Source organism: Lissotriton vulgaris, chromosome 10 (assembly GCF_964263255.1).
Source record: "Lissotriton vulgaris chromosome 10, aLisVul1.2, whole genome shotgun sequence".
Classification (NCBI taxonomy): Eukaryota; Metazoa; Chordata; class Amphibia; order Caudata; family Salamandridae; genus Lissotriton; species Lissotriton vulgaris.
In genome coordinates this window covers 450,682,259-450,709,492 of record NC_141698.1, presented here as the reverse complement: position 1 = coordinate 450,709,492, position 27,234 = coordinate 450,682,259, and the positions used below count along the sequence as shown (strand labels likewise).

The 27,234-nt window shown below is 47.5% G+C and overlaps 1 protein-coding gene across 2 annotated transcripts in view; it reads right to left on the bottom strand.

Annotated features, from left to right (window-relative positions):
* Positions 1-27,234, bottom strand: part of CRAMP1 (cramped chromatin regulator 1) — a 1,243,281-nt gene that overhangs the window by 249,947 nt on the left and 966,100 nt on the right. For both annotated transcript variants that reach the window (XM_086941303.1, XM_086941302.1), the window contains exon 18: positions 11,990-12,221. In XM_086941303.1, the coding sequence (XP_086797429.1) occupies positions 11,990-12,221 (232 nt within the window). The remainder of the gene's footprint in view (positions 1-11,989; positions 12,222-27,234) is intronic.

Sequence of the window (27,234 nt, the reverse complement as noted above, 5' to 3'; positions counted from 1 at the left end):
GAGAGTGTTATGCGCGACCGGTCACCAACACTAGGTTTTTCAATTGTCCCTGAGCCTGGTTCCACTGCCGTGCTAAGCACCCCTGAAGCGGACGCATGTGTAATCTCGCGTGAGGGACTATGAAGATGCAGGAGGCCATCATGCCTATCAACTGCATAAACACCCTTGTTGGGAGCGAGTGCTGGGGTCTGAATTTCTGAATCAGTAATTGAATGCTGTTGATTCTCGCTAAGTTTGGCTGTGCCCTTGCTTCCAGAGTATCTATCGTTGCTCCCAGGTACTGTTGTACGTGGGCAGGTTGGAGATGGGACTTTGGGTAGTTCAATGAGAATCCGAGGCTGTGGAGGAGGTGAATAGTGCGAGACATGTGGCTGGCACATTGCTGGTCTGACTTTGCTTGGATGAGCCAGTCGTCCAGATATGGGTAGACGTGGACATGGTTTCTTCTTAACACCTTGGCTGCTTTGAGTTTTCCCCTCCTATGCTGAGCTTTGAATTTTCCCCATTGTTCATGACGAGCTCAGCTCGTCATAAGCACAGCTCAACCGTGCCTCATGACGAGCTGAGCTCGTCATGAGCAGCGAAGGGGTTAAGTGCGCTGCTACCGTCGCTAGGCACTTGGTAAACACCCAGGGGGCCGTTGTCACCCCGAAAGGTAGTACCTTGAACTGGTATTGTTGATTTTGTATGGTAAACCTGAGATACTTCCTGTGTGCAGGATGTATTGGTATGTGGAAGTATGCGTCCTTTAGGTCTAGCGTTGCCAGGAAATCTCCCTGAGTGAGCAATGGCAGAACCTGTTGTAAAGTGAGCATGTGAAAATGTTCTGACAAGATGTATTGGTTTAGGGGCCTGAGGTCCAGTATTGGCCTGAGAGACCCGTCCTTTTTGGGTATTAAGCAGTACAGCGAGTATACCCCTGTGCCTTGTTCTTGTATGGGGACGAGTTCTATGGCCCCCTTTTGCAGCATGCTGATAACTTCTTGCTGTAATAAGGCTATTTGCTCTGCAGACATAGGACGGTGTCTTGGGGTATGTTGGGTGGAGTGGAAGTGAGCTCTAGACAATAGCCGTACTGAATAAGTTGTCTCACCCACCTGTCTGTGGTAATGCTCTCCCAGACTGGCAGGAACTGTTGTAATCTCCCCCCGACTGGTGTTACATGGTCCGGGGGCAGTGACAAGACGTCACTATTTATTATTGGCGGAGGATCTGGTGTTGTTGTTCCCTCGTCCTCTGCTGCTGTTTCCACGGTATCCACCTCTATTGTTTTTATTATAGGTGGTCTGCGTGCTCCCTTTATTGTATGGACTTTGTTGTGATGCCTGGCCTCGCGTGGCTCCTCTGTTACTGAAGCAACAAAAGGAACCTCCCCTGAACTGTTGGGACTGCAAGGCACCCATATACTTGGCTGTTTCTGTGTCTTTTTTAATCTTTTCTAAGATTGTGTCCACATCAGGACCAAATAAAAAAATCAGGGTTTACAGGCTGATTTAGTAATGTGGTCTGAATTTCAGGTTTGAACCCAGAGATTCGCAACCAAGCATGTCTCCTGAGCATGACCTTGTGTTAATGGCCCTGGCTGCAGTGTCTGCTGCGTCTAGTGCGCATTTGATGGATGCGTTTGTTATGAGCTTCCCTTCCTGGATCAGCATTTCTGCTCCTTATTTGTAGGCCTCTGGCAAATGTTGAAGCAGTTACTCTAAAGTGTCATAAAGCTCCCTATTGTATCTGGCTAATAGGGCCTGTGTATTGGAAATTCTCCAGATATTAGCTGCTTGAGCAGCCACCCTTTTCCCTGAAGCTTCCAATACTTTCGATTACTTGTCTGGAGGAGGAGCATCACCCGTAGTTTGCAAGTTGGCTCGCTTACGAGCATTTGAGACCACCAGAGAGTCCTATGGCAACTGTCCCTTAATATATGTAGGATCCACGGGCGCCGGTCTGTAATTTCTTTCAATCCTGGGGTTGATAACCCTTGCTCTAGTGGTTTCTTTGAAAATGTCCCCTGCGCGTTTAAGGACACCTTTTAGCATTGGTAAAGTTTTAACAGATTTCTCTGAAGTGGAGAAAGTGTCGAACAGGAAGTCCTCCTCAACTGGGTCAGGTTGCATGTCCACATCATGATTTAGCGCTGCCCTTTCAATTAAAGCGTTGAACGCAGCTGTATCTTCTGTTGGGGAAGTTTTAACAGGATAAGAAGGAGTATCCGGAATAGTCTGTGACTCCCCCTGGTCAGCAGGGTCCGTCCAGGCTGGAGTCTGGTCATCCTGATCAGTGTCCGCAGGGTAATGATATTGTTCATCATCGGCATTCCCCATATCCTCAGTAGTGGGTGTGGGAGAGTATGCAGAAGTGTCCTGGCCATGGTACCTTACAGTCTCAAAAAGAACAGGCGACGTTGAAGAATCCCTTTTCTTCTTGAGTGGGATTTTGTATGATTCCAGAGGATGTTCTGACCGTATCTTCCTTTGATAGATAGTAAGTCTACCAGATTCGGAGTCGATATGTAGCTTCGACTGGTCATCATACGAGGGCTCCTGATACAAAACATCCTCTTCTAGAGGATGTGTCCTTTTTTCCAACGACACCTTCTTGGTCGTTTTCGACCCCAGGCTTCGGATCGAGCGCTTTAGGGAGCGCAGTCGGGGGCAGACCGAATTTTATTGGCGGCACAGTGTCTTTAGACAAACCGACCTTCTTCGGGGCCGGCGTCGATGGCGGCCCGACTGATTTTGCCTTTTTGCCAGTAAGTGGATATCCTTGCGTCGACTACGGCGCTTGTGGCGTCGGAGGCGCGCTTTTTTGTCTCGGCTCGACGTGGTCCTTCGAGGCGCTTTTGGATTTCGACTCGAGGCCTTTGACAAGCTGGGGCCTGTCGACTAGATGCTTCGGATCGAGAAGCTTCCGAGACTCGAGTCCTTTGTTTGTGTCGCTGTCTGTTCACGTTGACTTCGTCGGCTCGACGTGCTTGGATTTGATGGTGGACTTTAGCGCACCGATCTTCGGTTCGACACTCTTCACCTTCGACCACGCAGGGTCGACACCTCTTTTGTTCGTCGACTCCGATGGGTTGGAGCTTTTCGATCCGAAGGCTGATTTCAGCAGTTTCGGTTTTGTTTTTGACTCGAGGGCTTTCGGTTCCGTTTTTAGCAGCTGGACCGATGGCTCATGTGATAGATTCTTAGCCGGGCCTTGACGCGGGGCTATAAAATGTTCTTGAAGATCTTGGCTAAGGCCTTCTGGCGATGCCTCGACCTGAGCCCTTGGAAGTCTTTGAGTGTCTGTTTCGGGCCCTGTACCCACCGCTGGGCCTGGCTCATCGCTTGAGTCGTCATCAACGGCTCCGATGGGGGATACGTCGTCCCTTACCTCGATGACGTTTTCATCCTAGACGTTCTCCTCGTCGTCTTCATAATAGTTGGAGTCATGCTCCGAGCTGGGATCCGACTGCTATTCTGGATCCTCAGTCTCGACGACCTCATCATCTTCTGCGTCGTAGATATTCACCGGGTCGGGCGCTGGCTTCGACATAGTTTGCCTCGCTGCACGTCGGAGTCTAAGCGTCTTCTTTGACCTGAATCGAGCACAAGCTAGACAGTTGTCTTCATTGTGCTCTGGTGATAAGCACTTGTTGCACACCGGGTGTACATCGATGTACGGGTATTTAGAGTTACAAAGGGGGCATCGTTTGAACGGGCTCCATTCCATTGACGATCGTCACCGGTGTCGAAAAGGCCACGCGGCTCTCTTCGACGTCCTGCTCAAGAATAACTGGAACAAGATTTCGGCACTGATCGAAACAATACTGACGCCCCGAAGGCCTTTTGGCCTTTAGAAAAGTACATCCGAACTCAATGGCAGAAAAAAACAATCTGAGGATGGAGAGGATGCCCATGCGCACTGTAGTCCGGGGGAGGAGCCACCTAACTTGTGATACTTCGAAGACTCTTCCAGGACAACAATGTGCAATCCTCCAGACCCAACACTGGGCGGCAATCTATGCACAGATATGAATTCAGCAGCCCACATGCCTCGAACATATATATATATCTCAAAGGGGGCAAGCGACGATCACGCAACTACGGGTGCAACAGGAGGAACCCACCTAGTGCACCCGTGGCAGGAAGTTGCTGCATTTTGAAGCGTGTTAAAATACAGTGAAAACCTCCAAAGGAGGAGAATGAGGCACATATGGAAGGCTCAAGCAAGGCGACCCATAGCGTACAGGAGATAGTGCCAAAAGGCACAACATTGAACACCGTGCAACGGTAAGATAATGGCGTCAGTTAATGAAGAGCGCCCAAAGGGACCTCCATGCCCGCCTGACGCCAGCATACATGTACCCCACTTGGAGTAAGGCCCACCTTAAAAACACCGGGTAAACACCTCGAAGGGAAAACCACGGTCAGAGGACAGAACACTTAACAACCTGTGGAACACCGCCACAGTAGGCTTACAGCCAGCCTAAAAACACAAAGTGCAACTGGTGGATGCTAAATTATTTTATTTATTTAATTTAGGATTTGTAATGAGCGTAGCTGCCTCAGCGACGAGGCGTCCCAGCGCAACCAGAAACCCCATGAACCCAAAACCGAACAGTGAGACAGTAACAGTTAGACTATCTCTGAGGGAAAGAGTCAGGTCTTTAAAGCTTTTCGAAAAGCCAAATGGTTCGGCATTGCTCTCCTGGTGAAAGGGAGCGAATTCGAATTTCGCGGCCAGATAGCCGAAGGAACGGCCACCAGCCCTCGCTCTCCAAACGCGTGGAACACGGGCCAGCGCAAGGTCAGCAGATCAAAGCAGGCGCCCCGGCACATAGTACTCCAACAATTGGAGTAACCCTTTTGGGGCCTGTAGTGTCAAGATCTTATGTGTAAAACAAAGTGCCCTAAACTCAATACGCCGGGCCACTGGCAGCCAATGGAGCCTTGGCAGCACATGTGCAACTGAGTGAGATCTAGGCAATGCAACCAAAAGCCGAGCAGCCGCATTCTGGACCCTGTGAAGGCGTTTGATACTCGCCTTGTTGGTGCCCAAGTAAAGACAGTTAGCATAATACAATCTGGACATGATGGAAGCCTGAATAATAGTCTGACGCACTTTAGGGGGAAAAAACCCGAGCAGTGGTCTGAGGCCATGCAATAGCCCAAAGCAGGTCCCAGCGACGGCTTTCGTCTGTTTGTCAAACGTCAAGTCATTGTTGAACCACGTGGCCAGATTTTTCACCGCCTCTTTAGGGCGGGGGGCGGGCTTGAGGTGGTCCAGCCAGCACTGCTCAGACCAAAGCTCACGGTCCTTGCCAAAGAGGAGAATCTCCGTTTGCTGGCGTTCAGCTGTAAACAGTTAGCCGCCATCCAGTCTGAGATGACCAAGAGGTCGTCGTTAAACTTAACCACATTGGTAACTACCCCAGATCATGTCAAATGGAGACTTGGGAAATACAGGCCTATGGGTGAGGGCGAAAGCCCATAAGGAGGGGCTAAACAGCCGAATCGGCCTGTGTATCAAACAATAGGACCCCATTAAAAGGTAGGTCACGGATATTCTCCGTGAAAAGATGCCATCCTGCAACCAAGAACGGCGCCGTAGGGCAACCGAACCAGCCATAGCTCGGCATAAGGAATCCGCAGCATCCAAGGCCGAGCGGATTGTAAATTCCGCCAAATCACGCCCATCAGAGAGAAGATGAAGGAGGTCAATACGAGCACCCTCAGAGGTAGAAGATAGAAAAGACTCAGCAGAGTCCCAAAGGGCAGAGGTAGCCTAAGCCAAGACACACACTGTATTTAGTGAGCGAAGAGCTGCGCTAGAGGAGGCGAAAATGTTAGGACCCCACGACTCCAGCCATCTGGACTTCCGGGAGGGAGGAAGCATCAGCTGAGGCAAGGAAGGGAAAGCAGTTGGAAGAACAATCCCTGAATGTCTGGGTGAACAAATAAGCAAACTGGATCATGTGGAACAGGACGGTGGCAGTGCAAGATAGAACGAGCCACCGGATCACTGGAAGCTGGCCGAGCCCCGGTGCCCAAAAGGGCATCATAAAGAGAAGTTTCGAAGGGCAGAAGTGGCTCTACATTCCCTGAACCGTGGTGGAGGACATCGAGCAGAGTATCAACAGGCAGGGGGACCGAAGGGGGTTGCATATTCAGAACAAGAGCGGCTGTGGAGACAACCCTAATGAACGCCGCACTGGCTTCGATAGCCCTTCGAGGAGGGGACAGCAACTCATCCTTGGGTGGGGGCTGTAAACTAAGTCTCCCACCCCAAGGAGGTTGACGAATAAACCGAGGATGCGACAAATGGCGAAAAGAAGGAAGCTCCTTTGACAAATGAGGGTCCTGATGGGGCTTCTGAGGAGGCGGGGATTCCGCCTGGGCCACAAATTCCAAGGGGGGGGGAGGCAAGGACAGATGCAGCATCGCCGGATGTTGAGGCAAAGCAGAACTCCACCCAGAAGCCTCCGAAGAGGAGTCAATAATCCAGCACCGACTCGTCCTTTTCCGGCGCTAACTTCACATCAACCATGGCAAGCTCTGCTTCCGAAGAAGGGGATGGGCGGGGAGGCAAGCCTACGGCACCGACTCAGACTCAACCACAACAGGCTCCGACTCCGAAGTAAGGAATGGAGTGGGAGCAGGGGAGGCAAGTCTTCGGCGCCGGACCGGCCAAGGTGGGCTCAAAGCAAAGCTTTGAGCACCAGCAACCACCTGCAACGCCACAGAGCACCACAGAACTATGTGGTGTGGCAGGGGTGCTATGGGTCAAAGAGGGAGACCCAGCCCAGGCGCGCCCTGACAACACCATATCTCCATCATCCCTAGAGGCCAGGGGCTCAGTCAGCGCTGGAGGCAAACCCACCGGCGAGTCTGTCAGGACCCCGTATGTAGAGGAGGCACCGAGGATGCCCCACCGAGAGGAGAGGACCCAAGGGAGGCCCGCAGAGCCGCGGCATAAGCCTCCATTTGAGTCAGAGTCGCCCCGTACCAGGATAAGGTGGATAGGGGAAGGGCGACTCCCAGGGGCGCACATCCGGAGGATTCCAGGAACTAATGCCCCCGACAACAGAACAACGGGATAGCTGTATTCATCCTCGTCGTCGCCCTCACCAGCGTCCACATTGGAGTGAGTGGGCGAGAGTTCGTGAGCCTGAGGTGAAATGGGTTCCACCAAGGCTGGAGTGCCAGCAGAGTCCATCTTCCATTTGAGTGGGATCTTGTACGACTCCAATTGGGGCTCCGGGGTGATTTTCCTCTTCAGGAGGGAAAGCCTGCCCGTTTCGGCGTCGATGAAATGTTCTTGACGCTCTTCCTCTGAAAGTTGTCGAGGCCGTGGGCCGAGGACCACCAACGATGCCTTCGGCATCGAAGATACCTTCTCGGGCACGCCGGCCCCTGATTTAGCAGCGAAAGCCTTCGGCGCCGTTTTAGGCGGCAAGGTGAAAAGGATCAGCGTGGGCGCCTTTGCCAGTTTCTCCAGAGGCTTGGCCGGCGGAGGGTCCTTCGGCTCGACTGCTACGGCGCCGTCCCTAATGCGCTGTAGGGACTCCGTAACCTTCTTTGTGAACACGGCGGATGGACGCGCCGGTTCGACAGAGTCTTTTGAGGTTTGCTTTGGAGTGGAGTCCGACGAGGTTCCCCTCGGAGTCGACCCACTCAGCGCAGCTCCCTTGGCCTTGTCGTGTGGAAGCGGGGCAGAGAGGGTCTTCGGGTCGTCTGGCCGCTTCTTCGGGTCGGTAAGAGACCTCTTGGGGTCGTCGACCGTCTTCTTGTGATCGAGTCGACCCTTGCCGGCGTCGATAGTCTTCGGCGCCGATGCGGCCGCGTCCGACCCCTTAACTTTCAGCTTCGACGTAGTAACCTTCGGGTCGGCCATTTTGACGTGGCTCTTCGGCTCGACGGCCATCTTAGATTTCTTCGGTGCCGAGGCCTCCAAAGTCTTCGATCCGACCAATGCGATGCGCACTTTCGGTTTCGATATCTCTGGCGTCGAGACCGTAGATTTCACTTTCGGTTTCTGTGTCACTGGGAGTGAATCAGTGCCAATGTCCGTGGCCGGGCCAGCAGGCGGGGCCGAGGAACCCACAACAAGGTTTCGGGTAAGGCCCGAAGGCGATCCCTCGACCTGGGCCTTATTTATCTGAACGGCCCCGGAGTCAGTTTGAGGAAGCTCTTCTTCCGAGCTATCCTCCATGGCCCCAAAGGCCCCGTCGCCGTCCCCTACCTCCTCGACGACTTCACCGAAATCTTCGGCCTCGGCGTCGTAGTCGTCCTCGACCTCCGACGCGGGGTTAGATTCTGAGATGTCCTGGATATCTTCATCCTCGACCTCCCCAGCATCGAAAATGTCCGTAGGCGCCGGAGCAGATTGCTGGACCTCCAGGCGCGCAGCTCGACGGAGCTTGAGTGTTTTCTTGGACCGGAACCTGGAACAGGCCATACACTTGGCCTCGTCGTGGTCCGGCGATTGGCACTTGTTGCACACCGGGTGGACATCGATGTGTGGGTACTTCGAGTTACACACCGGACATCGTTTGAATGGACTTCGTTCCATGATGGATGGTCGAAGAGTCTGGAGCGTCGACTAGGCCCTCCGCGCCGAAAGCACGCGGAAGTACAATTTGGCTTGGAGCCGAGGAAAGTTGCAAAGCCGAACGCAAGACAATACCGACGCTAGTCCGAACGACCTTTTGGTCTCGAGTAAAGTTAAGTTAATTTTATCGATTCCGACAAGAGGGAACCAAAGACATCCGAACCCAATGGCGGAAAAAAACTATCTGGGGATGGAGTCGATGCCCATGCGCACTGTAGTCCAGGGGAGGAGCCACCTATCTCGTGATACTTCGAAGACTCTTCCAGGACAACAATGTGCAATCATCCGGACCCAACACTAGGTGGCGATCTATGCACAGATATGAATTCAGAAGCCCACATGCCTCGAACAGTACTTGTTGAAGAGCCACCATGTGAAAGTGCTTGGACAGTATGCATTTCTTTAACTGTGAGATCTATAATAGGTCTTTACGAACCGTCCTTTTTGGGAATCAGAAAATAAAGGGAATAAACCCCTGACCCGTGGTACTGAAGTGGGACGGGTTCTATAGCCTCTTTGAGTAATAGAGATTACACTTCTTGTTGAAGCAAGTGCTGGTGGTCTGGTCACAATTTGTGATATTGAGGTGGAATGTTTGGAGGATTTTTGGTAAGTTTCAGGCAATAACCATGTTGGGCAATATAAAGCACCCATTTGTCAGTTGTTATTGATTCCCAGATGGGGAGAAAGTCTTGAAGTCTTCCTCTGACAGGTGTGGAATCGTCGGAGAAAAGTGCTGGGAAGTAACCGTTTATTTGGGAAAGGGGAATTGCGGGGTATGAAGTTTTTACCTCTGCCCCTGAGACTATTTCCCCTATAACCGCCTCTGAAAAAAATCCTCTTGTAAAAGATACTTGGGAATTACCTTTGTAGGAGGAAGTGTTTTGGTCTGTCGCTGTGGACTTGGACCATCCCCTGTAAAAGGAGCGCCAAAAGAAACCTCTATTTAAGGGAGATTGAAGCGCTCTCATCGATTTTGCTACATCTCTGTCTTTTTTTCATTTTTTTGAGCACTTGATCAACTTTAGTGCCAAAAAGATGTTTCATGTCAAAAAGTATATTGAGAATGGATTGTTGGACTTCCGGTTTGAACCCTGAAATCCGTAACCAGGCATGACTTCGGAGTAGGATGCTAGTATTCACTTCTCTAGCTTTAGTGTTAGAGGCATCTAGAGCGCATCTAATAGAAGCGTTGAAAATTAGTTTACCTTCTTGAACTAAATCCTGAGCTTTCGCCTTAGGCTCATCTGGGAGAAACTGTAGTAAATGTACATTTCGTCTCAGTGGGCCCCATTGTATCTTGCTAGGAGGCCAGTGGTATTTGCAATACACCAATGATTAGCTCTTTGTGCAACTATACATTTTCCAGAAGCATCAATAAGCTTTGACTCTATCTGGGGGATGAGCATCCCCAGACGCTTAAAAATTAGCTTGTTTTCAAGCATCAGATTCTACTAAAGTGTCAAGTGGTAACTGACCTTTTATGAAAATAGGATCTGTTGGGCAAGGTTAGTATTTTTTATCTACTCTAGGAGTGAGGATTCTAGCACGTACAGTATCTTTAAAATGTCTTCCGTGTGACTCAACATACCCTTGAACATAGGCAGCATGTAAGTCTTCGTCTAAGGACTCTTTATGGGCTCCACCCCATGGTATTGTGCGGCTCTAGCAATGAGCTCTTGATATGACAAATTGCCATCTGGTGGAGATGGCCTGGCAGGGTAAAGATCTGGGTCTGTATCCTGTGAAGGATCAACTATATAATCCCTCCAAGGATCTACTGGTAACTCTGCATCATCGTCATCAGTATCACCTGCATCAAGGTGAGGTGGAGGAGACTGATGAGGTGTAATGTGTAAAACATCAAGCTGTGGTGGGGAGGGAGGAGATGGTAGTGTATGGAAAGGACTAGTACCAACATTATTCTTTTTTAATGGAATTTTATAAGGGCTGTCGTCATCAGAAAGCTTGTGCTTGGATGGTGGTTTAGCGTGAATATGTCCTGTGACAGGATTAATATAGAGTTTCTTTTGTTTCGGATCCGACTTAGGTGGTCCAACATCTGTTTGGATCCGGCTGCATTACAGGCAGCTCTTTAGGTTTGATCACAAAAGCTTTTGAAGCCGACCTGGAACGTCCTTTCGGTGCTAAAGATTTTGGCTCCAAGGAATGGCTTCAGTGTCATAGGTTTCGGCTCCAAACCAATTTTGTGCCTAGAGCCTGAAGATTTCAGCTCTAAAGTGGGTTTTGGTCGACTTGGTCCTGGAGCCAGAAGGCTTGTCAGAAAGTTTCAGTGCCATGGCAGAGCATGAGAAACCTCTTCTCAGTGCCGACCTTGGCCAGGAGGCAGAGGTGGTGCTGAAGCCTTAGATTTTATAAGGACTGTGGGTGGGAGATGTCTTCTGTATTCACATCCCCTTATACCTTCGCCACATCATCGTCATGGAGGTTAATCTGCAACTCTGATTCGGAATCAGGCAAAACTCAGGCCTGTTCTTTGGCCGGTACGACCTCCTCTTGCTCGGAGTCTTCGCCGAAGAGATCCGGTGTGTCATCTAACTGCTGCCGCTGCATCTCTCGACGTCGAACCAGACGATCACGGAGAGTTTTCTTCGATCTGAAGGATCGACATGTGTCGCAGTCTTGTTCTTTGTGCTCTGGAGACAAGCATAAGTTACACATCTGATGCAAGCCTATAAGCAGGTACTTTGTGTGGCACAGGGGGCAGAATTTGGATGGAGTATGTTCCATTGACAAGGTGCTGGACTGACGCGGATAGGTCCGATCGAAATGGAGATTTCTTGATGATCAAGTCAAACCGTGGAAAAAGGAAGAGCGTTCGAAAACCATACCATTGCGGGTAGAGTCCATTTCGCACCCAGGAGCGCAGGAATACACGTCTGAACAGGATGGCGGAAAAAAACAATCTAAAAATGGAGTCAATGCCCGTGCGCACTATCACTGAAATGAGAAAGTCACCTTACCTCGTGACTGCAAAGACGTCTTCGAACAAAAACAACTTGCAAACAGAAGGACCCAACACTAGATAGCAGGAGTATGCAAAGCATGTGATCTATAGCTTACATGCCTCAAACACATTTTGTCAAGGACTACCAGTTTACTACGTCATCCTGCAGTAAACAGGTTTCTAAACCAACATCCACAATTTTTAAAAATATATCGAAACAAAATTTCCATTATAAGTTGGCTTTACCAAATTTACATGAAATGTACACTCACTGCCTTCAAAATATCTCAAGTACTATTTTTATCATCTTAACAGCAGATGAGTATGGTTACTGCTTGAGCAGTTTTACAACCTTCAACTAAACAGTGATGGAACATATATCAAATAAATAATAGTTTTACTTACTATGCAATCATCTTTGTCACTTACCATACTGTCCAGAACTGATGGCGATTTCAATGATTGAGTCACTAATGTGGGTTGCAGGTTCCCCTTGTGAAAGTACATCCTCTGGAGGTCCAGGAAGTGATATGTCCAGCAGGGCAGAGACATTAGGAGGAGAGAGATGTGCACTGGTTACCGGTGATGGGTGGTGAGGAGTGGATTGACCATTTTGGTGACTGGCTTTGGGAAGTTCAGACATCGAGATAACAGAAGCTGCCTGCAGGCCAAAAAAGTAATTTATAGAAGATTGCCACTAAAAGAACTATCTATACAAACAGTGCTTATCTATCACAACTCTTTTTCCTATTGACTTTGTGACAAAGTCAAAAATTGTCTGCTCTGAGTATATTAGAGTATTTTTGTGGTGTGAATAGCATGCATTTCTCACAGTATAATGTCCCTGTGTATTTGATTTAATCCAATCACACAATATTGCAAATTAATTATACAAAAAGTTTATCAAAGATGAGATGACTTTAACCCCTTCGATGCTAGTGACAAGGTCAACTCGTCATGGGCTTTACCTGCCCTGTGCTTATGACGAGTTGACCTTGTCACAAACAATGGTAAATGTGGGAATCCAGCACAGGGGGGGAAAACCCCTTAGCAGCCAAGGTGTTAATGACCCGAATAAAGGTTAATAAAGGTTATGCTTTAGAAGGAAGTAAAGGAAAATGCTACCTACCAGTATGCATCTGTTCTTGACATGTAGAGCTGCAGATTTCTACACTTTGCATTAGATCGCCACCTGGTGTTGGGCTTGGATGATTGCATGTTGTTGTCGTCTTGGAAGAAGTCTTTGTAGTCACAAGATAGGTGACTCCTCCCTTGGACGATAGTGAGCATGGGCATCGGCTCCATCCTTAGATTGTTTTTCGCCATGATGGGAAATGTGGAGTTAGCAGAGAGAAAGAAAAGATGTCCATGCGTGTATATCTAAATAAGATAAAACTGGAACAGATACAGGTCCCGGGAGGGCGTGTAGAAATCTACAGCTCTACATGCCAAGAACAGATGCATACTGGTAAGTAGCATTTTCCGTTCGAGGCATATGAGCTGCAGATTCTACACTTTGCATCGACTGTGCAGCAGTGTATCCCCTAGCGGTGGTCACCTGTATCCGTTGTAGTAGTTTGAAATAAAGTTTTGAGGACAGCTTGGCCTACTGCAGCTTGCTGCTTGCCTTGCACATCACCACAATAGTGTTTAGTGAAGGTGTGTGTTGTAGACCATGTTGCTGCTTTGCAGGTGTCTTCTAGGGGAATGTTCCCTTAGAAAGCCATGGAGGCTCCTAGTTTGAGTGTGGAGTGTGCTCTAGGAGGAATGTTAATGTGCGTTTTGCCTTGTGATAGCATATTTGTATACATTCAACAATCCACCTTGCAATCCCTGATCTAGAAATGGGGCTGCCATTATGGGGTGGTGAGAAAGCTACAAATAGTCGTTTTGTTTTGCGAAAGGATTTGGTCCTATCATTGTAATAGAGAAGAGCTCTTTTGACATCTAGTGTGTGTAGAGCTCTCTCTGCTACAGAGTTTGGGTTTTGAAAAAACACTGGTAACTCTACAGATTGGTTTAGAATAAAAGGAGTAATTACTTTAGGAAGGAATTCAGGATTAGTCCTTAGAACCACTTTGTTACTGTGTAATTGTAAGAATGGTTCTTGTTTAGTAAAAGCTTGGATCTCACTAACTCTTCTAAGAGAGGTAATAGCAATGAGGAAAGCTGTTTTCCATGTGAGAAATTGCAGTTCACATTTGTGTAAAGGTTCAAAAGTGGGTCCCATGAGCCTGGTAAGAATAATGTTTAGGTTCCACACCGGAAAGGGTGGTAACCTAGGAGGAAAAATTCTTTTTAATCCTTCCATAAAAGCTTTTTTTGCTGGTACTCTAAACAACGACATATGTTGTCTGTTTTGTAGGTATGCCGCAATGGCTGCAAGATGTAATCGTATAGATGAATATGTCTGATTAGATCTTTGTAAATGGAGAAGGTAACAGATAATATTTTGATGGAAACATCTAAAGGATCAATTTGATTATTAGTGCAGTAAATGGGAAATCCTTTAACACCATAGCAAGCTCTAGTAGTAGGTCTTCTGGCTTCTTTAATTATATTCATACAGTCTGGTGGCAGGTTAAGGTAACCAAACTCTAAGACTTCAGGAGCCAGATCGCAAGATTCAGTTGATTCGGCCTGATGTCTCCATGGTTCTACGTTAGCATGGATGGTGCTAGACAGCTTTTGATGTGGAACTAGAGAAAGTTCCAGCAGTGTGGTGAACCACGGTTGGCGTGCCCATGTGGGAGCTACCAGGATCAGTTTGAGAGACTGTTGTCTGAGCTTGCGTACCACTAGTGGTAATAGTGGGATTGGCGGAAGAGCGTAAGCAAATCTGCCTGACCAGTTCATCCATATATCGCATTGCCCTTGGACAACGGGTGTGGAAACATGGCGGCGAAGGTTGGGCATTTTGCATTTTCGTGTGTGGCAAACAGATCTATGTCTGGTTGGCCCCACTTGTGAAAGAATGGTTGAAGAATTTGCAGATGTAGTTCCCATTTGTGAATCGGTTGTGTCTGTCGACTTAACAGATCGGCTATCTGATTGTGAACTCCTAGAAGGTGTTCTGCAAGCAGATATATACTTTGTGGAATGGCCCATCTCCAAATGTTTTGTGCAAGCTGGGACAGCTGCAGGGAATGTGAGCCTCCTTGTTTTTGTATGTAGTACATGGCTGTCATGTTGTCCGTCTGGATCAAGACAGCTTTGTTCTGTATGTGCACTTGGAAGGACTTTAGTGCTAGGAAAATTGCCAGCAACTCTAGGTGATTGATGTGAAGCACCCTTTGTTGAGCGGTTCATCTTCCCTGAGTTGTGTGGTAGAGCAGATGTGCTTCCCATCCTGTTAGGGATGCGTCCGTTGTCAGTAATATCTGTGGAACTGGCCCCAGGAACGGCCGCCCTTTGGACAAGTTTTTGGTGTTTCACCACTGCAGAGAGCGATGTGTGCGGCTGTCCACCAACACCAGGCCTGTTAGTTGTCCCTGTGCCCGATTCCACTGATATGCTAGACATTCCTGCAATGGGTGCATTTGCAGTCTTGCATATGGCACAATAAAAATGCAAGATGCTATCATGCCTATTAATTGCATGAACACTCTTGCTGGGAGAGTGTGTTGGTTATGAAACCTTATAACTAAGGCTTGAATGCTCTGTATCCTGGCTGGACTGGGATAAGCTAGAGCTGCATTGGTGTTTATGGTAGTCCCTAGGTATTGATGTACATGAGAGGGCTGGAGATGTGATATGGTGTGGTTGATTGTGAACCCCAAGTTGTGCAGTGTTGGAATTGTTTGCGATGTGTGTTGGACACACTGATTGAATGACTTGGCTTTTATGAGCCAATCGTCTAAGTATGGGAAGACATGGATAAGTTGTTTTCGGAGATGTGCTGCTACTACTGCTAGGCACTTTGTAAACACTCTTGGTGCAGTTGTGACCCCGAATGGAAGGACTTTGAACTGATGGTGTTGTCCTTGTAGTACAAATCTTAGATACTCCTGTGAGAAGGATGTATGGGAATGTGAAAGTAGGCGTCCTTGAGGTCTAGAGTGGTTAGGAAATCGACTTGTTGCAACAATCGGAGCACTTATTGTAAAGTGATCATGTGAAAATGATCTGAGAGTATGTACAGACGGAGAGGCCTTAGGTCTAGAATTGGTCTCCGTATTCCGTCCTTTTTGGGTATTAGGAAATAGAGTGAATAAACCCTGGTTCTTTGATGTTTTAGCAGAACTATCTCTATTGCATGTTTTTGCAGCAATGAGCGAACCTCTTGTTGGAGCAGCGTTAGATGTTCTGTGGACATTGGACGCTGTCTGGGTGGTATATGTGGAAGGGTAACTGTAAACTCTAGACAGTAACCATACTGGATAATTTGTCTTACCCACTTGTCTGTTGTGATGGAATTCCAGACAGGTAGCAACTGTGTTAGTCTGCCCCCTACAGGAGTGGAATACTGTTGGGGAGCAGAGGAACGTCACTGTTTTGTGGTGGAAGAGGTTCAATTATTGTAATTCCCTCTACCTCTTCCCTTATTGTTGTTGCCTCTACAGCCTCCTTGAAAATATCCTTTACTGGAGGATGTTTGTGTATTAGATTTAAAGGAAGCTGAAATGTCCGCTCCAGCTTGTTTGGAGCCTCCTCTATAGAAGGAGCGACCAAAGGAGCCTCTAGTTTGGGTGGATTGTAGAACACCCATAGAATTGGCTGTATCTGTGTCCTTTTTCATTTTCTCAAGTGTTGTGTCTACCTCTGGTCCAAACAGTTGTTGTTGGTTGAAAGGCTGATCTAAGATGGTAGTTTGCACTTCCTGCCTAAATCCTGAAATGCGTAGCCACGCATGACGTCTTAGTAGGAAAATAGCGTTTATAGCTCTAGATGTAGTGTCTGCTACATCAAGTGCACACTAGATTGAGGCATTTGAAATTATCATGCCTTCTTGAATAAGGTTGTTTGGCTGTGCTTTATATTGATCAGGTTGATGTTGTAATAGTGTTTCTAACTGATCATAGTGAGCCCTATCATATCTTGCAAGGAGGGCTTGTGCGTTAGCTATACGCCATGTATTGCTAGCCCGAGCAGCTATCCTTTTGCCTGAAGCAGCTATCACCTTAGATTCTTTATCGGGTGGTGCTTCACCTGTCTGTGAGTTTGCTTTTTTTCTAGCATTTGACACGACTAGGGAATCTAAGGATAGTTGTCCCTTAATGTAGGCAGGATCCCCAGGAGCAGGCCTGTACTTCTTTTCTGTTCTTGGGTGTAGAATCCTAGCACGTACAGGATCTTTAAATACTTCTGGAGCATGTTTAATGACCACTTTAATCACAGGCAGAATTTGAACAGACCTTTGTGATTGTTCAAAAGTATCTAATAAAAAGTATTTTTCTGCCTCCTCTGAATGCATGGTGACCCCATGGTAGATGGCAGCCCTATTCAGTAAATGTCCAAACCCAATATTATCTTCTGGGGGAGAAGGTTTGGATGGATATGGATGTGGGTCAGGAATATCTGGCACATCCTGTGGGTTTGGGTACTTCTAGTCTGGATCATCACTAGGGTAGGGAAAAGGCTCATCTGGGTCTACCCCTCCCCCTATGCTATACCCATCATCATTTTGATGTGTATGTGGTGAAGAATGAGGAGAGTTTTCAGGCGAACTTGGAGGTGAAATGTTAAGAGGAAGGGGATATGAAGGAGCAAAGATTACAGACCTCGTGATGGTCACTGTGTGGGAACTTTGCTAGACACTCGGGGCATCTCTTACATGGCGTCCTTTCCATGAGTTGTAGGCCTCACGGCGTGGATAGGCCCAACGGCCAGCGTCGACGAACGGAATCGTACAGATGAAGTCGAGTCAATGTTTGTTGGTATCGAAAGTTGTTTGTAAAGTTTTTCTGCGTCGAACTACCATTAAAGGTAGATTTCGAACCGGAGCGGAAAATTTACATCCGAACCCAGTGGCGGAAAAAAACAATCTAAGGATGGAGCCGATGCCCATGCGCACTATCATCCAAGGGAGGAGTCACCTATCTCGTGACAACAAAGACTTCTTCCAAGACGACGACAACATGCAATCATCCGAGCCCAACACCAGGTGGCGATCTAATGCAAAGTGTAGAATCTGCAGCTCATATGCTTCGAACAGTTACTTACTTGTAACACTAATTCTCTGTCAAAGGTCTCTTCATTATATTCATGAACATTGAAATCCTGGACTACTATTTTGCTTTACAGGTTTTGCATTTTTAAAACTAAATACACAGCAAAATTATCAAAAACCCATTACAGATGTAACAATTGGTAAAGCCAATATGTAAGGCGCTGTTCGCCAATTTTTTGGCTTTGTTAATACATATTTTGTTTTGTCATGGTTTTTGTAAAACTGTACTGTTGGGTAGCTGCTGGGCCCCAGACATTAATAAAAACAAACACAGGATGAAAGCAAAATATTTTTGTCTCAAAAAGCCCACATTGTCTTAGTAGACTGAGCACTAGAAGAACCTACTTACTGTGCGAATGTGCTTCTTGCAAAATGAAAGAATGTCATACCTCATAGTGCAGTTAGCCAGTGGCTGACCCACTTTTCCACGCCATACGCTTAAGTAATTGGAAGAAAATGTGAATGACAACAGCAGACTGATGGATGATGAGGTCTGGCTGAAAGTCCACATAGCACAAGTTACTCACCTTAAAAAATGCCTTTTCTGGTGAATACACTTTCAAATCCCGGATTACTCGCTTTTAGAATGTCTCAGGTGCCAGACTAGATTCCGATAATTCTCTAACAACTCCTGCGCACCAACAGATGGGCAGTGTGCTGATCTCGTACTGTCCTGGAAGGGACAGACCGGTGGCACCCGTGCACGCGGACATCAATTTCTTACCCTTTCTCCTTCTGTGCCCTCAGACAAGGATCAATGTAAACGATTTTTGACAGTGTGCCAAATCTAACTTGGGACATTATTAAGCCATGCATATGCCCACTCCACAGAGCAGGGAGGAGGGTGGTCATTGAGGAATGAGACATTAGATGGTGTCCACCTGAAAGAGTGTTACCAAAGGAGAGTAGCTTGCTCTTCTGAATGGATACCTCTAATAACAGATTCCCACTTAAGAAACAATACCATATCAATTACTTCCAAACGTCGAGGGTTTGAGTGGACTAAAGTTAGCCTTGTAGGACCGAGTAGGAAAAACCCTGTCTGCAGAAAGAGTAATAAGTAAGCACAAATGCCCTCTTGGAGCCTGACATATGACCCCTTGCAAATGCAGTTGATGAAGCTTTGTCCAGGGTGGAATGGGCATGCAGGTCTTCAGGGGGAATTCTTTCTGGCCTTTGCAAAGCAGATATTCATACAAGAGACTAGCTACCTTGATTTGTCCTCTTCAATACCACCCTGTCTTTCTTGGCCTATAGGGAGTCAAATAAAGAGCTAGTCGTCAACGAGGCAGTCTCTAGTATTGTCAATATAAAAGCTCTTTTTTTTTTTACTGTAAGGCCGATAAAGCCTCTCTTCTTTTTTTGAAGGTTGTAGTAAAGTGAAGTTTACCGATAGGGTAATGGCCTGTCCGACATGAAAGGCTGTTACTGCTCAGTCTCAATGTACAAAGGTGTTAAGTTGCAGAGGGGGCGTGGCAGAGCCGAGCTGCAAAATGGCCACTGCTTGAAGGGACTCTGCCGGCCGAGCTCATATTATCTGAAAACTGTCCGTCCTCAGCAGGCAGCACGGTTTATAATGAGATAAAGCGGCAATAAACCCTGCGCAAACACAAGCTGGGAAAAGAAGCACAACGCACAGAGCCATAAGTACAGCTAGAGTCACAAAACGAGTAATGGTGCAAGTGGAGGGCTAGCTGTACTATCTCCCACCACCAACAGGCCTATGAAAGGGATGGAACTGAAGGCAAGGCAGTGGTTAGCATTGGAACTAGCGTGTAAGAAGAGTGCATCGCCCCGACTGGCCACATGACTGAAGGGAGCTTGAACTACCCAGGTGCGAGTTGACATAGAGCTGTGGGCACAATCTGGGACCTGCGCTGATCAATTGGTGGAGGGTGTTTGGCACAGCCACTTTCCGCCAGAGTCACGCTGTGGGGTTGGAGTGCACTGGCAGGTGCGCAATCTGCTCGGGGATACAGACGCTGTGCTGGGCTGGATTTGTGTTAAGAATAAGAAACTATGGGGAAATCTGACATCAGGCCGCCGAAATTAACCTTTGAAAGAAGGTCGACAAGACAGCAGGAAGGCAGGCCCAAGCCTTCAAATGTAGTGCCGGAAACGCAAATGAACTCTGACCAGGAGAACGACAACAGATCCATGTTGCACGAAGTCAAGGTCAGTTTGCAGGCAATTGAGGTAAAACTGGATTCCATGGAGTTAAGGATGGACCAAGTAACCCAAAAGGTGGACAAACAAGAGGAGAAAATAGACACACTGGAAACCAGAGTTTCCGACACTGATGACCGCCAGACCGAAACGCACGAACAATTCTTCCGCATGAATAAGGTCCTCAATTTAATTAGAGCAAAGAATGAAGACCTTGAAGCGAGGTCGAGGAGAAATAATGTGCACATCAAAGGTATACCAGAGTCAACAAACATTACGAACATGGAGAAATATTTTGAGACCATGCTGAAAGAACTCTTCGGTAGGGATCTATCTGATATGTTCCTGGTTGAACGTGCCCATCGAACACTGGGCCCCAGACCGCCTCCTGGAGCTCAACTTCGCCCGATTCTTGCTCGCCTTTTGAACTACAGAGATAGAGACACCGGTCTCAAAATGGCCAATGAATAGGGAGCAACCCAATATCAGGGCAACTGCATTGCCTAATTTCCAGATTTCACTCAAGCTGTCCAGGCGGCGTGCCAGGAGTTTGCCCCAGCCCAAATATTTTTGCAGAAAATCCGCACAAAATATGCATTGTTAAACCGTGCCAAACTCCGAGTGCATACCGGAAGTAAGGCTGTAATATTCAGTGATGCTGGCACAGTGCTTAAGTATGGAAAGCAAGCGGCACAAAAACATCAAAGTCCGCGTGGAGAGAAGGAATCATCAAAAGGAGGACATTTAAGTGACAATGATTAAAGAGTAATGTGTACTGTGTAATGACCAAGATATATGTCCATTGTTGTAGCTTTTAATTTGTCAATAGTTTGTAAGGGGGTTCACAAGATCATATCGACAGGAGGTGGAAATCCTTCCATATGTGGCTGGTCAATATTGTTTTCTTTCTAAGGTAGTTCAGTCACAGTGTAAGTCTGATCCCAAATTATATATTGTAGATGCCTACATGTAATTACTGGGCTAACATATGAGCTCGGCTACCCTGTCGCTTTTAACAGGGGTGTATGCCGGCGACCTCACACCCTCCTCAGGGATAATTTCCAACTAACTGCTTTAAGGTATACAGGGCGTTTATCATATTCAGGGTAGTTAAATTGGAAGGAAAACACAACCTATTTGGGGGGTTGGTGTGGCAGGGGGAGAGGGGATTGTTACTGTTCACAGTTTGCTACCGCAGAGTGTCCCACTGTTTACCTCATTACGTTCAGGCACATGGAAGGGTTCCTATAATGCACAAGAGAGGAGTAAAAGGCATGAAGTACTCCTAGCTATCAGGCCACAGCAAGATTCAGCATAGGCAGTACAGTGCGCCTGCAACCTACGCACAGATCCCTATGTTTGTGTCCCACAGACATAATTGTAATTCTTAAAATGTATTACTTGGAATGTGCGAGGTCTGACAGACCATAGGAAGTCCAGAAGGGTGTAGTCCTATTTAAGGAGACAAAATGTAGATATATGCCTATTACAAGAAATGTACTTGAAAGATGCCTCCCGCGCCAGGCTAGCTTCAGATAGATTTTGGGGTAGGGGGCAGAGATATATATGTCCAATTATTCAAGCTACGCTCGAGGGTGGCAACAATTCTGATAAAAAAGGAATGCCCTGGAAAAAGCAGATAGAGGTTATGGACCCTGAGGGTCGCTTCATAGTCTTACGAGGTGTAATCTATGACCAACAGATCATTTTCATTAATACCTATACTCCCAACACTGATAACCCTGAATTTTTCTATCATGTTTGGCAGAAGGTAAAGACAATGGGGGAAGCAGCAATATTGTGGGAAGAGGGAGTTTTAATGTTGTGTTGTCGCCCACTGCAGATAGAACTGGCTCCTCTTGCATGCACCACCCGCAGGCAGCTGTGCACTGAAGGGAATAATGTAGGATCATCAATTGGTGGACACATGGCATATATATTCCACCCCACAGCCCGCAAAGTACATTTATAACGCAACACCTGGCCTGGTCCCGGCTAGATTTCTGGTTGATTTCTAAAGACTTACACTTCTGGGCTACCGAGGTCCTACACTGCCCCCACATGCTGTCTGATCACTATCACGTAATGATCAAATTCGCAGTACCCAAACCTTATAGTCAGCCAGTCACTTGGCGACTCCCCCCAAACACGCTGCTTGATTCAGTGTTTAGGGAAGAGATCATAAAGCACATCACAGAATACTTTGAACACAATATGGGTACGGTTGACTCCATGGGGATGATATTGGAGGCCCTTAAGGTGGTGATTCGGGGATCCTGCATAGCTTTACAATTAGGAGTACTCCGAGACATCCGTGGTAGTTTGACCAGATTTGAAGCGGAAATCGGCACTTTGGAATTGCAGTACTTTCACTCCCCGCGTCTTCGACGCCAAGACAAATCCGGGGCAAACTCACTGACTTTCAGGAAGAGGAGGAAAGGGAGACCAGATTTTTGCATAAGTTCACATTGACACGTCAGTATGGGGAGGGTGATACGCCAGGGATAACAGAACTTTCCACACCCACAGCCGTGACAGCACGCTCACCATCAGAGATTTTAGACACAATGCACAATTTCTTTTCACAGTAATACACTTCCCAGTCAGACCCATCGGAACCCTACCAGTTTTCAGTATTTTGATTCAATAGAACTATTACGGCTAAGTAGGGCAGATCGGGACTATCTTGAAGTCCCATTCTCAGTAGAGGATGTAAGGAAAGTAATTCACAGCTCACCGGCTGACAAGGCTCCTGGGTCCGATGGACTAAAGTCCAAATTCTACAAAGAATATTCAGAGCTGCTGGCCCCTCATTTACTAGCGGTCTACCAAGAAGCTTCACAAGCTGTGGTTTTACCGAAATCCATGCGCAAGGCCATAATTATAACATTGCTAAAACCTGAAAAAGACCCCTCGAGATGAGACTCTTATCGACTGCTCTCACTAATAAACCTAGATGCTAAGATCTTTACTAAATTACTGGCTAACAAAATGCAGTCGCTACTTCCATGGATTGTCTGGCCGGACAAATCAGGATTCGTGTCAGGTCGGTCCAACTCACATAATTTGAGGACAATTTTCACCTTATTACATTACCTTTCCCCTCATGTCTCGGCGATAGCAGCACTACTCGATGCCACAAAGGCTTTTGACTGTCTGGAGTGGAAGTTTTTGTTTGCCCTTCTCTGGAGATTGGGATTCAGCTCTGTGATCCGACATAACGGACACATGAGGATCCGGTAGTGGCCGCGCCGTCTTGTCCATCGAGGGATGGAATGAGCGGTTTAGTGGTTAGGGCCTACGTCACGAGGACGCCTGACTCCAGACCAATCAGGAACGGAGCTGGGCAGGCGCAAGCAGACGGGAAGAAGAGGACACGGAGGAAACCGCCGAGGAGGAAGAGGGAAACACGCTGCTGGTACCCGGCTACGAGGGACAGCGTCTAGGAGGACAGGGAGAAGACGGACCAGCTCCAAGGCGCTCAGGAGAGGCAGAGAAGGCCCAGAAAACACCTGCTATGACCCCGGAGGGCCATGGCTTCAGGCAAGTGCAGATCCTTCAGAATTTCTTTTGTCAGTGGTGGGAGGGAAAACCTTGGGAAGTACAAGTCCCCCTTGACCTGCAAAGGTAATGGAAAAGACTGCAAGCTAAAACTGTAGACACAGCCCAAGCCCACTAAGCACCTGGGTGTGGTGACGGCATCACGTGAGGAGCACAGCCACTGATAGCACATTATTTCTTTACAGAGGGCAAACAAACAAAGAAAAAGAAGCTGGTTGACTCCCGGAGGGAGAAGAAGCAATGGTAAAGAGGAAAATATGCGAGCAAGAAGACCTCACGAACTACCTCAAGCTTTCACATTTTCATTTATACTATATCATTTTATATACACTGTGAAGCTATCCTGACTAAAAGGGGGAACCACGAATAAAACAATCCTATCGCCCATAAACATTTGGCTGGGTAATTTTCATTGCGTGACGACAAGCTCCTCGTTTATTCAGCAGGTCCAGCTTTTATACACACTGCCCACGGCCAGAATTAAAGTAAACAGGCTAATCTCGGAGCCTATAATCATCACAAGAAGAACTCGTCGGGGGTGCCCTCTGTCAACCCTATTATTTGCGATAGCGACAGAGCAGAAGGTGGCTAGACTCAGGCAACACCACACAAACCGTGGGATAGGGTTCACAACCAGGGGCTTGTCTGTGTCAATCTATGGAGATAACATCACCCTTTACATGACAAATTCCGGGGAAAATGTGTCACCTATGGTGAGAGAACTAGTGCGATACGGGGGCTTGTCGGGGATAGAGATACACTGGGGGAAATTCACCATTATTCCACTAACATCAGGTACATATGCCTTTGATACTGAACATACAATGGCACGGACGGTCGGCCCAACGCGGTACTTGGGCGTCTGGATAAGTAGGAACCTGCACGCGATCAGGACAGCCAACTACGGCAAAGTAGTGGACTGCATTGAAGACGGGGTTAAGAGATGGAAAACATTGCCTCTGTTCCTAGCGGGCTGCATTGCCATAACAAAAATGATCATCCTGCCACAACTATTATACTTGTTCGTGAACATTCCAATGCCACTCACAACACAATTTTTTAATCGAATTAGATCATTAATAATCGAACTGGTGTGGGCAGGGAGACAGCCCCAAATATCTTGGGAGACACTTAATTTGCCGTTGGCACAAGGGGAGGCTCGGCTCGGTGCTTCTGACTTTGCTCTTTATGCATATAGTGCACAGGCTCAATTCCTACAGTTTTGGTCGCATCCTGTGCCGTTCAAGCAGCACGTAGCAATTGAAACAGACATGGTGGCACTACACCCCTTGTATACAGCAATATAAAGGTCAGAGGCAGGAAATTGACACCACTGAAACTATGCGTTGGGCCTGAGAAGGGCTCAGCAGATGGGCAGGTATAGACACACTATATGCTCCATCAATACGACTAGCAAATAATCAGCTATTTTCCCCACTCATGGATAGCAGGGCAAGGGCGCCCACACATTAGCACAAACTCCTTGTAGGCAACGACTTGTTCCCAGGGGAAACCTTTCTAACGCTCTAACAAATGTGCAGCTCAACACCTCCCACAGCACTTGCTACGCTCTTATACTACCAGCTACGTGCAGAAGTAAGTTCAGTTCCTTCCCAGGCGCTCCTCCGCCACTGCCGGCATTAGAAAACACTATAACGAATAGTTTCTTACCTGTCGGTGTAGTTTTGCAGCTTGAAGATCTTTCTGGATTCACTATGCTGTGCATATTCAGCAATCTGGTCGTTGGGTCGGAATCGTAGTCTTTTTCTCTCTTTTTTTTTGTAGCCCAGGTGGGCGTCGACGTCCCACCATTTGGTGTACCTTCGGTGACGTCGGCATGCTTCCAACGGAAGCTACCACCCTTGGGCGCCATCTTCGGATTCTTTTTTCTGTCTCTTTTTCCTTTTCTGTGTTTGTAATGAATCCATGGCTATGTTTGTTAATCCTTTTTTTTTTTGTAATTCTTTTCACGTATCTTGTAAGCTTTAACTTTCTTTCTTTTTCTATGTGTTTCCACCTTCTTTTCCAGCCTCATCTTTCTGGCGGAGGCGGGTGGGTTCGCTAGTGAATCCAGAAAGATCTTCAAGCTGCAAAACTACACCGACAGGTAAGAAACTATTCGTTTTGCAGCGTGAATCTATCTGGATTCACTATGCTGTGCATAGATTTTGTAGCGGTTTCTGTTACTTTTGTGGCGGCTGGGTGGAAGATGAGCGTTGGTTGTTGAAAATATGCTGAAGCACTTTTTGTCCTACTTGTGCTTCCTTGTTCATTTGAACATCCACGCAATAGTGCTTAGTGAACGTGTGCACTGAAGCCCATGTTGCCGCCAGGCATATGTCCTGGATTGGTGTGTTGGCCAGAAAGGCAATTGTTGCTCCTTTCTTCCTGATTGAGTGGGCCTGTGCCCCTCCTGTTAGTTCCTGGCCCGCTTGTTTGTGGCAGAACTGAATAGTTTGTGCGATCCATCGAGCTATGGTGTTTTTCGTCACTGGTTTACCCATGTAACTGTTTGCAAAGGATACGAAGAACTGTTTTGTCTTCCTGTGTCCTTTCGTTCTTTCCATGTAGTGCATCACTGCCCTTCTTGCGTCTAGAGTGTGGAGTGCTCTCTCAGCGCTTGTAGTGGGGTTTTGGAAGAAGCTAGGGATCTGAATACTTTGATTCATGTGAAATCTCGACACCACCTTCGGCATGAAGTGTGGGTCCGTTCTCATTACGACCCTGTCACTGTGTATCTGAATGTAGGGTTCCTGTAGTGTTAGAGCCTGCAGTTCGCTCACTCTTCGTAGTGATGTGATTGCTACCAGAAAGGCAGTTTTCATAGTCAGCATTTGCAGTGATGCTTTGTGCATTGGTTCGAAAGGTGCTTTCATGAGTTCTGTCAGTACTACATTCAGGTTCCAAGCCGGTGGTGGCATTCTTTTTGGTGGCGCTATTCTTTTAGCCCCTTGCAAGAATCTTTTCACGACCTGAGATGTGAAGAAACATTTCCCTGTTTCTCCTCTTGTGTATGCCACAATCGCTGCCAGGTGTACCCTTAGCGAAGACGAGCTTAGTTTTGCCTTTATTAGGTGCGTGAGGTACCTCAGCACCGTAGATTCCCTTGTCATTTTTCTGTGTAGTTTTTTCTTTCGACACCATTGAGTGAATCTTTGCCATTTTGCCCCATAGCATTTGCGTGTGCTGGGCCTTCTTGCCTCTCGCAGCACTCTCAGGGTGCTCTCTGGTAGTTTTAGATGTGCAAACTCTGTCCTCAGGAGCCAGGCTGAGAGGTTGAGGCTCTCCGGCTCTGGGTGTAGCACTTCTCTGTTTTCCATGGACAGTAGGTCTCTTCTTTTTAGGAACTTGTGGGGAGGCCCCTGCACCATCTCCATTATCTGAGAGTACCAGGTCTGCCTGGCCCATTGTGGTGCCACCAGGATCAGGGTCATGTTGCTTGTCATGTATTTGTTCAGAACCCTGGGGATCAGTGGTATCGGAGGAAAAGCGTAGGCAAATGTCCTTGCCCAGCTTATCCATAAGCCATTCCCCTGTGATTGTGCTTCTGGTTGCCTGGATGCAAAGTATTGGCATTTTGTATTCCGGCGTGTTGCAAATCGGTCTATTGTCGGAGTGCCCCACCTCCTGAATAGTTTCTTTGTCTCCTGCATATTGAGTTCCCACTCGTGGGATGTTGAAGTCTGCCTGCTGAGCCAGTCCGCTTCTACATTGTCCTTCCCTGGCTGGTGTATGGCTAGCAGGTCTATTTTGAGTGGTATTGCCCATCTCAGGATTT